General features: G+C 32.6%; 1 protein-coding gene and 1 long non-coding RNA gene across 4 annotated transcripts; one reads left to right on the plus strand and one right to left on the minus strand.

The window, feature by feature from the left end:
- Positions 1-611: 611 nt before the first annotated feature.
- On the minus strand, positions 612-1,207 carry LOC131013151 (uncharacterized). The gene is made up of 2 exons (XR_009097585.1): positions 999-1,207; positions 612-901 (listed from the first exon to the last, which is right to left on the minus strand). It is a non-coding gene; the product is annotated as an uncharacterized LOC131013151 (long non-coding RNA).
- An 8,697-nt stretch (positions 1,208-9,904) lies between these two features.
- Positions 9,905-12,240, plus strand: LOC131013152 (protein indeterminate-domain 7-like). 3 transcript variants are annotated; one of them, XM_057941189.1, is made up of 4 exons: positions 9,905-10,397; positions 10,600-10,759; positions 10,835-11,231; positions 11,311-12,240. In XM_057941189.1, the coding sequence occupies exons 2-4, from the start codon at positions 10,642-10,644 to the stop codon at positions 12,062-12,064; spliced, it is 1,269 nt and encodes a 422-aa protein (XP_057797172.1). In that variant the 5' UTR covers positions 9,905-10,397; positions 10,600-10,641; the 3' UTR covers positions 12,065-12,240. The 3 variants fall into 3 exon arrangements, with proteins under 3 accessions (XP_057797172.1, XP_057797171.1, XP_057797173.1); XM_057941190.1 differs by having other exon boundaries at positions 9,935-10,468; XM_057941188.1 differs by having other exon boundaries at positions 9,932-10,759.
- The last annotated feature ends 481 nt before the right edge of the window (positions 12,241-12,721 follow it).

Below are 12,721 nucleotides of genomic sequence, written 5' to 3' on the forward strand. Positions count from 1 at the left end.
TATTTTAAAGAGCTTATAAGCTCCAACAACTTATAAAAATTTATAAATTGTAGTTTCTTAAAACTTTATAAGTTGTCAAAGTGTTTGGATAATTGAGCTTATAAGCTAGAGAAAAAAAAAATTATTAGAGAGAGAAAATCAAACATAAATGAACTTGAATGATTTATGATGAAAATAAAAAATTATAGTTGAAAAACTATAAGCTGTTTTGTCAAACATTTTGAATGAACTTATAAGCTACTAAACAACTTATAAGCTGTTTTGAAGAGATTATAATCTCAGACAAACACCCTCTAAATACATCTACGAAAACTATAAGTTTACTTTTCAACTACATATATAAATCAGAAATTTCACTACGAGAAAAACGCCAATAGACAACGGACAAAACCCATTGTCTATTAGAAAATCAACTGTTGTAAATGAGAGTATTGTCTATTGAAGGGCGGTCATAGACAACGGTTTTCCGATCGTTGTCTATTCTCTAATAGACAACGGTCGGATTGTCTATTCTAATATAGACAATGGTTTTTAAAATAACTTTTTTTTTGTAATTTATTTATATTTTCTGATTTTTTAAATATATATTTACCAATACTAAAAACTCATAATAGAAAACTAAAAATACATATATTAATACTAAAAATCCATACATTCATTCAAACATTATTAATCAAATATTACAACATCACAAATTTCATCCAACATTTGAATCAAAAGGGTGCGTCGTTTCTTTCTAAACATCAAATGGACAAGCTATGAACACTATCCACGCTCTCACCCTCCGCTGCGCGCTGCCTCCGCCTTCCTCCGCCCTTTCCTCCGGCGCCCCTCTCCCATCCACCAACTCCAAACCTTCCTCACTCCGCCTCCAAACCACCAAAAATTCCTCCACCACCGTCTGCCAAAGAGGGAAATGAGAAGAGAATTTCAGTTTTTAAACAAAAAGGGGAACGAAATGAAAGGAATTAGAAACTAAAGAAATATAGGGTTTTTACCAAGGCAGACGGACGGCGGCGGCCGCGACTCTGCTGCTGTCGGTTGAAGATTTGAAGGGAGAACGAGCGGTGGCGGCGGCCGGAGGAGGGCTGCTGTCGTCCGCCGAAGTTTGTTGGAAAGAGAGAGAGAGATTTTGTCAGATCTGGGGGAGAGGATAGTGAGGACGGCGGCGCTAGTGTCGTCGGTAGGAGTCAGGAGGGGGAGGCGGCGTGGCTGGCGGCGGCCGATTCTGTGACCCATTGTCTATGACCGCCCTAAATAGACAACAGTTTTTCCAAAATCGTTGTCTATAGTTATCATAGACAACGGTTGTCAAAACCGTTGTCTATGACCGCCCTAAATAGATGTCTATAGTTATCACAGACAACAGGTTTAGAAGCATGTTGTCTATATTATGTTGTCTATGAGCTGAATTCTTGTAGTGTTTATTGATACTAATATATTTAAGCTTCATGTCATGTAATATAAAACGTCTGAGTTTACTTTTCACTAATATATATATATATATATATATATATAGGGAGAGGTTCAAGAAAGAACCATAAATAAAAAAAGAACGGAGAACCATTTTCAGCCATTCGATTATCAAGATCTACGGTGGATGTATCATCTTGTTGGATGAATGCAGATCCTGGGTTCGAATCCTGAAGGGAGCAATTTTTTTATTTTTTTGAGTGCATTAATTTTAACAGCGAATGCATTAATTTTTACAGTGAATGCATTAGATTTGATGGTTCTCACGTTCTCACAAATAATGTAGTTCTCTCTAGAACCATACCCTATATATATATATATATATATATATATATATATATATATATATATATATGGTATGGTTCTAAAGAGAACTATATTATTTGTGAGAATGTGAGAACCATCAAATCTAATGTATCCACTGTAAAAATTAATGCATTCGCTGTTAAAATTAATGCACTCAAAAAAATTAAAAAAAATTGCTCGCTTCAGGATTCGAACCCAAGATCTGCATTCATCCAACAAGATGATGCATCCACCGTAGATTTTGATGATCGAATGATTGAAAATTGTTCTCCGTTATTCTTTTATTTAGTGGTTCTTTCTTGAACCTATATATATATTGAGAGGAGTTTTAATAAAAATCTATTTTAATGTGAGGAATGAGAATTAATCTTGGCCATTTATTTTTCAAATCCTGTGGTTAAGGTATCTTTCAATATTTTACTATTTTTTTTGTGTAACTACGAATATCATACCATGCAACAACAAATAACAAAGATTTTACAACTTTATTTTGTGCAACTAGATATATCATACCATGCAACAATCATTCCTACAATTATTTGTAAAAAAAAAAAATCTCCATTCTTTACACTTTTCGTGCAACAACAAACATTAAACTATGCAATAACATAAAACAAAGATTTCACAACTTTTTTTTTGTGCAACTATGAATATCATACTATGCAACAACATATAACAAAGATTTCACAACTTTCTTTTGTGCAACTACGAATATCATACTATGCAACAATATATTATTCGTACAATTGTTAAAAAAAAATCTTCATCCTTTACACTATTCGTGCAATAATAAACATTAAACTGTGCAACAACAGAAAATAAAATTTTACAACTTAATTAAAAGAAGGTTATGATTCTATATTAACACAATCATTAATTTCTATCTTACGAAGGGTTTCTATGTTAATCCAATCCTATACATATTTATAGTAAAAGTAACAAAAATTATATACTCATATGACTTATACTTGTGATAAATAAAAATTGAGCCGAGGCCTTGTCACTACCTCAAGGGACGTTATACGGTCATGTAACAATATGTTTGAAATAAAATTTGCACTTATAAATAATAGAAACAATATACTCGTACGGTCATTTTGAAAAAAAAAACATAATATTTGGCCACTAATTGAAAAAATACAAAATTTGGTCATTTTTTTCCGTTTTAGGACTGTTTTGCCCTTAATTAGGGCGGACCAGATTTGGGTCGGATTCAGATTTGTGCGCGGGTTAGACACACATGGCACTATTAGTGCCATATATTCAGTGTTGCACGAATGATACTTATGGCCATATTAGTGCAATTAGTGTCATACGAATGGTACTTATATATGGTCATATTAGTATCATTTACATGTGTGCTGATATTATTTAGATGGTACAGCTATATGATCATTTTGAACACTTCCCCGTAGGGTTTAGATTATCCATTTAGGGATTAATTAGATTCCCCATTTAGGGTTTAGATTATTCATTTAGTGTGTTGCACGAATGATACTTATGGTCATATTAATTAGTGTCATTGGTGCCATATACTTTCTTATGTAGTGTTATACGAATAGTACTTATAGTCATATTAATGTCATTAGTGCCATATACTTAATTATTATTTTTTTCGGTTGGCACATATGGTATTAATAGTGTCATATGTGTCAAACCCGCGGGTAAATCGGAATTCGATCAGACCTAATTAAGGGGAAAATTGTCAAATTTTATATATTTTTTTAATTAATAATCAAATATTATATTTTTTTTTCAAAATGACTATTTCAAAAGCGTTCTCTAAATAATAACGGTAAGTAAATACTAATAGCAAAACAAGTTATAACTCATCCTATAAGTAATATACTATGAAGCTATTGTAAAAATAACAAAAAGCTAATACTTTTATGAGTGGTCAATTTTGGTGGTCCTACAGAAGTTGAAAGACGCATGTGATCTCCACTTAACCATTCCAGAAAAATCAAACTTCTCGTATATATGGAATTGAATAAATTCTAAAAAATTAGTTTGATCAAATAATTGAATAGCGCAAAAATATAATCTAAAAGAAAAGGTCCAAATTATTATTTTTCCTTTGAGGGGCCAAATTGTAATTAATATAAGAAAAATATATACATTTTATATAGGTGCCCAATCTCTCGGGCATATAAAGTTAATTGCTGGATAGCCAGCCCCATTCTATTTTCCTAGATAGGCTCAGAGGATATTGCTATTACATAATTATGAGTTAATGGTTTTTTTTTTACTTATTTAAAAAAATAAAAAAAAATACAAATTAAAATATTTAAATAATAGGAGTACTCACTTTTTGAAAAATTTGTCATTTATATCCTTAAATGAAAAATATTTGTACAAATTAAAATCTTTAAATAATACTCCTTGATTAAAAATAATAAAAAAACCACCTACACGTCTCTCTCTCTCTCTCTCCTTTGTGCCTTGTCGCCGCCACATCTGAACTCGCCTAGAGCCGCCTCACCACACTTCACTGGCTCTCTGACCCCATCTCTTGGAAGATTCGCCGCCATCACCATAAATCTCATTCTCTTTTGAAGCACTTTTGCCTCGTTGCACTGCCATACCTCAAGCCTCTCCTTACTGTCACTTCGTGCTACCACGTCTCGCCTCTCTCTTTCTCTCTCTCAAAATTGAGTTGTTCTCGATGCTCGAGCAATAGTTTATATTGAACTATTGCTCGACGCTCGACACCTGATGCTCGAGGGTTGACCAATAGTTTAAATTAAACTATTACTTGACGCTCCAATCTCGAGTGAAACATTGAGCTATTGAATCGAGTATGTATGATGGTGGTGGTGGATCGGTTTGTGAATTGCACAGTCGATGGTGATGGTGGTGGAAGTCCGGTGATGGTCATCAGTCGGCGGTAATTGTTGGTCGGTTGGGGGTGACCTTTTGTATTTTTATCTTTATAAAATATAATTAATAATTTGATTATTAAAGTGATAAAAGGGTAAAATAATCGTAATAGGTGGAATTTGCATAATTTATAAAAAAATATATATATTTTATTTATTATATTTCAAAAAGTATATAATTGTACTTCGTGTATCACACCATATATTACGGAAAAGAAACTCTTAAAATTTTATCGGAACCAACTCTGTAATATTATATTTTTGGTTTATTTTTGTTATTTGCAGTCAGTATGATGCTGAATTAAAATTTTATTGAAGCAAAAAAGCGAAAAACAAAAAACCCTTAACAAAGGAAAGAGCCGAGCCTCATTAAAACATCTCTAAGTAAAATCCAATGGGAAACCTTAGAGAGAAAAAAGAGTACCCGTCTAAATACAAAGCAATAAACGGAAAATAAAAAATGGTGGGAGAGCTGAGATGAGAAGACTTCAGGAGCTTCGACCGAACCATCGCCCCCAAGTCTCCCCGGCTCTGGTCGACCATACAAAGAGAGACGAAAACAACAGACGCAACAAACAAAAGAACCGCAAAGAAAAGGGGAAACACCTCACCATAAAAAGATGAGAAGAACGCTCGTGCAAGAGTAGGAAACGTGAAGAACAAAACAACACCAACGAAGCCCGATCGAGTCAAGGTTAGAGTCCAGCGCACCAAAGCTCTTAAAAACCCCAACTCGACTCTCCAACACCCACGACCAAAAAAATTAGTGAATATGCCTTTTTTTTATGAAATTACATTATAAATAATACAAACCACACACACACTCCACCTAGTGGTTATTGTGGCCGAGAGTACTCTAGACCTCTTGGACAACAGGCAACCACCCTAACCACTAGGCCATCCCAAGGGGACGTGAATATGCCTACCGTCACTACAAAAAAAATTCCACTAGTGACATGAGATTTGATAGCTATTATGCGTGCCATCAAAAATAGTGATATTTGATGATGTAATTAATCACTAATAATTACACTTTTAAATATCATTAATTTTTATAACACAAATATTAGCTATCAAACTTCTTGTCACTAATAGAAATGTTTTTCTTAATGAGTAATTCGATTAATTAGGCCGTATAGATCATAGATGGTATTTGTCGTCGACGTTCAAACTCATGACTTTTATATCACAACTTATTCCACTAATCATATAATCCCAATAGAAGTTAAATGGAATCTATGATATAAATTAAATATAAATGGTTAGTCAGCGTACTAAAGAAAACTCCGATCGTTGCAAAATTGCAAATATTGATTAGTCTATTTAAGAAAAATTCTAGGATATCTATTTTCGACGTTTTATTATGATAGCAATGAAAGATGTATTTTAATTATACAAACATTGCAGAAAAAGATAATCTAAATGTATTTTTACAAAAGGCCCATAATAATTTATTTTATGTTTTAATCAATTTAGGGATTATAATTTTATTAAACATATTTTAAAATAATTTATTATGACAGTGAGATGGAAGATCACGTTGGGACTTCGGATGGGCAGGGAATTTTTTATTTTTTATTTAAAAAAAAACAATGAAGAATAAAACAGGAAAATGACAAAATACAGTATTTTACTTTTTAACTTCTCTTATTACTATTAATCATGATGATACAAAATTGAACTATATGAATAAGGTTGCCGGATTAATTATTTCCCTAGATTTATACAGGTGTTACGTGGATTGATTAAAATGGAACAGTGACCATTTCGTGTTAAAGTGATCGAATCGTATGACACTTAATTATGATCTTTGGAAGAAAAAAAATGGGGGGAACCTTTTATTTATAATCTTAATTCATTAACAAGATAATCAATCATTTTCTTGATTGATCGACATGGTACCATCGAATTTGTGACATTGAATATAATATTAATTACATATCATACTGCATATAGTTTTATATACGTAAAAAGATGTATCAACTTTCTAATTAAGACAATAATTATACAAAAATAATTTATTCACAATTATATATAATACTTACCAAATATAGCGCAATCAAGCATTCACGTACTCGTTATTATAACTAGTGCATCTCCCGCGCGATGCGCGGCGATTATGATTCGTGTAGGTTGTACATATATTTTTATAATTATTAATGTAAATTAGTAAAATTAAAATTTAATATCAAATTTTTTATTTGCAAATTAATCTAATATTTTCATATAATCAATATAATTTATACAAAAATATAACATATGTACATATAGATATTGTATCACTTATATAGGGAGACGTGAGAATAATGAATAAACCAATATATATAGTGTTGAATAATAATATTCAAAAAATTGGTAAAATTTTCGCTTCTTCTAGAATTCAAACTCAAGTAAAATTTCGTTCACTTCAGATAAATATTAGTCATAAGATACATTAAATCAATACCTACAAATTATTCTAAGATCTCACCATATGTGAGGGATCTCATTGAAACCATTCCATAATATATATAAACAAAAAAGAATTCAAAAGAAAAAAATGGAAAAGAAAAAAAAAACGAAAAGACCAAGATCAACAATCACTACTTAAATATATTTTAAAATATTAAAATTAGGGGAAAAATGTAACTTAAAGAAATTTGAAATACAGATTTTAGTTTAAAAAAATATCACTACTTAAATATAAATAATTTAATATATTAAAACATTAAATTGTAATAACTTGCTCATTTTAAATTTATTTTTAACATATCATATATCTAATTAATGATAATTTCGTGACCTTTCATTCAAAATATATATAACATATTTTTTCCGAAATATAATTGCATGAAAATAAGAAAATTGTGATCTCTACAAAATACGAAAAAGAAGAAATTATATTGTCTTACAATATTGCAATTAGGCGGTTATGATTTGATGCAGTTTTTTTTTTCTTTTCTTCAAAGTGTAGTCAACATTTAATTGATTGTGGATTTTATAATTTTTTTCAATTCCAATTACACCCTTCTAATTGAATTTATTTACATTTACTTTGCTTTTTATATATATAAAGATATATATTGACTTAGTTATACTTATATAATAGTTGGATTTACACTCTTATATTTCTTATTTTCATATATTATGTATGTACGGATTTTAACAATTTAATTTGTATATAATATAGAAAGATGATAAATGTAAAAATACAAACACAACTATTATAAAATACAATAAGAATCGCATCACTGCACATAACTTTAGTTTTTATATTACCCAACCGCCCCCCCCCCCCCCCACACACACATATATTCTTATTTTATATTTTAAGAGGTGTTTTTAACTATTATAAAATACAATAAGAATCGCATCACTGCACATAACTTTAGTTTTTATATTACCCAACCCCCCCCCCCCCCCACACACACATATATTCAATTATTTTATATTTTAAGAGGTGTTTTTATTTTTGCCCACCCCTATATATATATATAGATAATTATTAATTACAATAATTACCATCAAGTCCTAGCACACGTATATTATCATAATAAGATCGATCTACCTCGTTTGATGTATGTACCTATGAAATTGCTAATTTAAAAATATAAATATAAATTGATATTGGAAAAGTACATAATGGTTGTATAATATAAGTGAGGAAGTATATATAAGTCTTTAGAGCATCCATAACAGATCTCTCAAAAGTAATCCTAACTTTAAATTTGAGCTAAAATAATAAAAAGTGAGATAAAATGATCATTCAACAGATCACCTATATTAAGTTGGGTCCACACAAAAATTTCACCCCCTCAAATTTAATCCTAAATTTACACTCCCCCCCCCCCCCCTAAATCTAATCCTAAAATTATAAAATAGATAATGAAAATTGGAGAGTTGATGTGTGCAATTGTAAAATAGAGGTTAAAAATAATTTAGGGAAGACTTTAAGAGTATTTTTAGGAGTAAAATTTTGAGAGATCTGTTGTGGATGCTCTTACAGTAGTGTCGTAACTGGTAACCGGTACTGTATAGTCTGTATGTATATAAATATATAATATATATAGTTTCAAGAAACAAACAAATACTAATATATTATTTTTATTATTAGGAATATAAATGCATGTTACGCATATAGTAATACTAATATATTATTTGTATTATTAGGAATATAAATGCATGTTACGCATATAGTAGTATTAATTATATATGTACATAGATATAGATCGACTTACTATGATTTTGGTAAAATAATATAATGAGTTTTCTAGAACAAAGAAAACTTCGCTAACACACACTGCACGCGCTCAGATTATTATCATTAATTTTGAAGTATAAAATATTTTTTGGTTCTGTAAAAATATTATACTTCTTGATGAGTCAGAGTTTCTATTTCAACAGCCATTATGAAAAAAAATAAGATTGAACTATAAGAACATGACATGAATTTTATGGGGCTTGTAGAGAAAGAAAGGAGAAATTTGATAGGTTCAATCACTTATGAATTTATTAGCGTAAGGTCTCTTTTTTATAGCATGTCAACTAAACTTAAAATTAAAATATAATATCAAGGGTCCATTAACAAAAGTTTAATGGCTCAAATCTCATTAAAATCTTTTTGACTAAATCTCAATAAAAAAAATATCAGTAAAAAAAAAGTACTTAGTCTAGTATAATATAAAATATATTCAGATTATATATATTTTGTCTTTCAGGATTGTCAATTCCTTTTTCAGGGGTTTCAGATCTGACATGTGTTTTCAGATCTGCTAATTGTTCTTATGGTTCGGACTGATTTTGCTAACACCGTTCAAGATTGACTTCGTTCATAATTGACTTTGTTATTTGTTCAGTCTCGCTAAACATTAAATTTGTATTTTAGTATGTAACACAATAACACTTGATTAATTTTATAAAATTTTTGTCATTCTCAAATAAATACTTAATTTTCAAATGAATATCATAATTAGACATATTTCACTAAAATTGAAACGTATTGGACGATTTTCCACTAAATCATATTTCTAGCTATTTCCTTTATGAACCCCCACATGGGAGAGATGAAGGCAAAATATAATCTTTCATAAAATGTACGTTTTCACGATAAAATGCCACACAATATAACTGAATTATTCAATACAAATTAACAAAAGAACTATATGTATCAACAGACGGATCGATGGAGGCAAAATGCCATACATTATTTGAATTTTGATCTCAGAAAAGGGTTTATATTTTCAATAAATTGTAAATTTAAGTAAAGCAGATAAGTGGAAGGAAGAAAAAGGTGGAAATTTTAGGAGAAGAGAACAAAGGTAAAGACAGAAAGTGCACGTCAGAGTTTAGCCATAGGGCTGTATATTGTTTTTTTCCTTGGGCTAAGGGTGGATGATTTTGCAGGGCTTCCTTCTCATCCACATCTCTCTCTCTCTCTCTTTCTCTCTCCCCCAAAAGATAAACAATATATATAGAGAGAGAAAAAAATTCGATGTGTTTGAAGATGGTTTCATGTGTTTGTTCTTACATGCATGCCTATAATTGGATTGCCTTGGTTTTATCAAGAAAAAGCCATTGATAAAAGATGGTGAATTAGTCTGTGTGCAGACAGGTTTGCTTCATCTCTCTCTCTCTCTCTCTAGAATTAAGGTTGTCTTCTGTGGTGAATCCAAAGTGAAGGAGGAAGAAGAAGCCATCATCAAGAGAAGACAGTGGTTGAAGTTTTTTTGGAAGAGCTTCAAACAAAGAAACAAAATTAAAGTATTTCTTCTGCCACTTTCCACCTGATTTCTTGCACCATTTTTCACCTACTTTAATTAGCCCTTTTCTAGGTTAGTATTTTATTCCTTAGATCTCAAATATCTCTTATCTTATACCTAAGAAAAAAAAAATTAGAGATCTAGTTATGTTAGAAAGTTAATATTTGAAGAAAAAAATTAAACTGATTCAAGGCGTCGGGCAGCTCCATTTTGAAGCTGGTGAAAATTCCGGCGTCCGAGCAGGTATGGAAGAAAATATGTCAAATTTGACTTGTGCATCTGGTGAAGCTAGCTTCTCTTCAAACAATGAAAACAGCTCTCAACAGCCAATGAAGAAAAAGAGAAATCAGCCAGGCCATCCAGGTAATTAATTAAATTAAATCATGAAATTAAGAATATTCCCTGTGTAGATAGATAACTTAGTCTGTGTGTGTGTAGACCCTGGAGCTGAAGTGATAGCTCTATCACCGAGAACCCTGATGGCAACAAACAGATTTGTGTGTGATGTATGCAACAAAGGGTTCAAGAGAGACCAAAATCTGCAACTGCACAGAAGAGGGCACAACCTGCCATGGAAGTTGAAGCAGAAATCGAAGAAGGAAGTCCGAAGAAAAGTGTACATCTGCCCAGAAATGGGGTGCGTTCATCACGAGGCTTCGAGGGCGTTGGGCGATCTCACCGGAATCAAGAAGCATTTCTACAGGAAACACGGCGAGAAGAAGTGGAAGTGCGACAAATGCTCCAAGAAATACGCCGTTCAGTCCGATTGGAAAGCGCATTCCAAAATCTGCGGCACCCGCGAGTATAGATGCGAGTGCGGAACCCTCTTCTCCAGGTTGCTTTCATTAATCATTGTTATATCATAAGGTAGTTGGGAAATTATAAGTGTAGATGTTTGATATTGCAATTTGCAGGAGAGATAGTTTTATCACGCACAGAGCCTTTTGCGACGCTTTAGCTCAAGAGAGCGCTAGATCCAACCCGCTGCAATTTACATCACAAGACAACACGCCTTTTTCAATAAAGAAAGAGCATCAAAACCTCATCCTAAAACATGAAATTCCACCATGGCTGTCTTGCTCGCCTATCATTGGACCACCGCCATCATCATTAATCCTTGAAGATTTTCAAGACTTCCCCCAAAACTCAAACCCTAACCCTACCAGTAGCCTCGGCCCCACCGTGCTCCCACCCTACCACCACCACTACCTGCCGCCGCCTGCAGCGCATGTCTCCGCCACCGCTTTGCTGCAAAAAGCGGCCCAAATGGGAGCGAAATCCAGCTCCCAACAATTCCCATCCCCATTCGGTGTCGCATTCTCGAGAGCCGGTCACGTGACTCCAGACGGGTTTGGCCCCTCACGTGACCACGGGTTGGCCTCGTATGCAGATAAAGCTGCCCCCCTTCAGCTTCATGATCAGATGATGATGATGAACAACGCCGGATTCCATCAAGGGCCGGGATTCAGCCACGTGGACTTCGAGCAACATCATCACAGATTCCATGCAAGCGCAAGTGGGAACGAAGGCGGCGACAATTTGACGAGGGATTTCCTAGGATTAAGGCCATTGTCGCAAAACGACATTCTAAGCCTCACTGGTTTTGACAGCTGCATCAATAGTAATTCTTGTGATGAAAACCATAACCAAAACCCCAAATCTTGGTAAGGCATGTGTTGGTTGGTGCGACCCAACTGTAGTCGGGCCCCCACCCGTATCACAAACCAACAGTGATGCACCCATGCTCAACCCAATTTTTTTCTCTACTTTTCTTCATTCATCTTGGATCATTTTGTTAAATCTTCAGACTTGAAAAACCCTATATATAAGTGCTCTTCGGCTCATTCATGCTTATTTTACTAACTCAATTCTTCATTATTGATATATAGTTGAATTATGAGTTTGAATATATAGGGAGGCTAGCTAGCGCTGCAAAATTAACCATGTAGCTAGGGAGAAATTGTCTATAATTCATTTTTACTTTTTGGAACCATCTGCTTTGTTATCTATTTATAGATGTGATCTGTGTAGCTTCTACGTTGGAGATTTTACCTTGCAAGAATATATGACAACCTTAATTAGTTTAAGTTGGATTTTAAAAAAACATAAGTCAATTAGCTCTTTAAGTTTAAATAATTTCTTGAAATGCCATTATATATATATATATATATATATAGGGTTGGCTTCAACCATACCCACTTTTTATATAGAGATAAGAGACCGAATGTGGATCATTAGATATGAATTGATCAAAGGACGAGATTTGCAGTTATTTATGTGATTTTAAGTAACTCTTCACCCAAATGGAAGAAAAATCCTCTTCGA

The sequence above is a fragment of the Salvia miltiorrhiza genome, chromosome 2 (genome assembly GCF_028751815.1).
Source record: "Salvia miltiorrhiza cultivar Shanhuang (shh) chromosome 2, IMPLAD_Smil_shh, whole genome shotgun sequence".
Classification (NCBI taxonomy): domain Eukaryota; kingdom Viridiplantae; phylum Streptophyta; class Magnoliopsida; order Lamiales; family Lamiaceae; genus Salvia; species Salvia miltiorrhiza.

Coding starts and splice junctions, on each gene's coding strand:
- LOC131013152 (XM_057941189.1), top strand. CDS start 10,642: ATGGAAGAAAATATGTCAAATTTGACTTGTGCATCTGGTGAAGCTAGC. Junction 10,760..10,834: donor AAATCAGCCAGGCCATCCAG/GTAATTAATTAA, acceptor GTGTGTGTGTAG/ACCCTGGAGCTGAAGTGATA. Junction 11,232..11,310: donor TGCGGAACCCTCTTCTCCAG/GTTGCTTTCATT, acceptor TGCAATTTGCAG/GAGAGATAGTTTTATCACGC.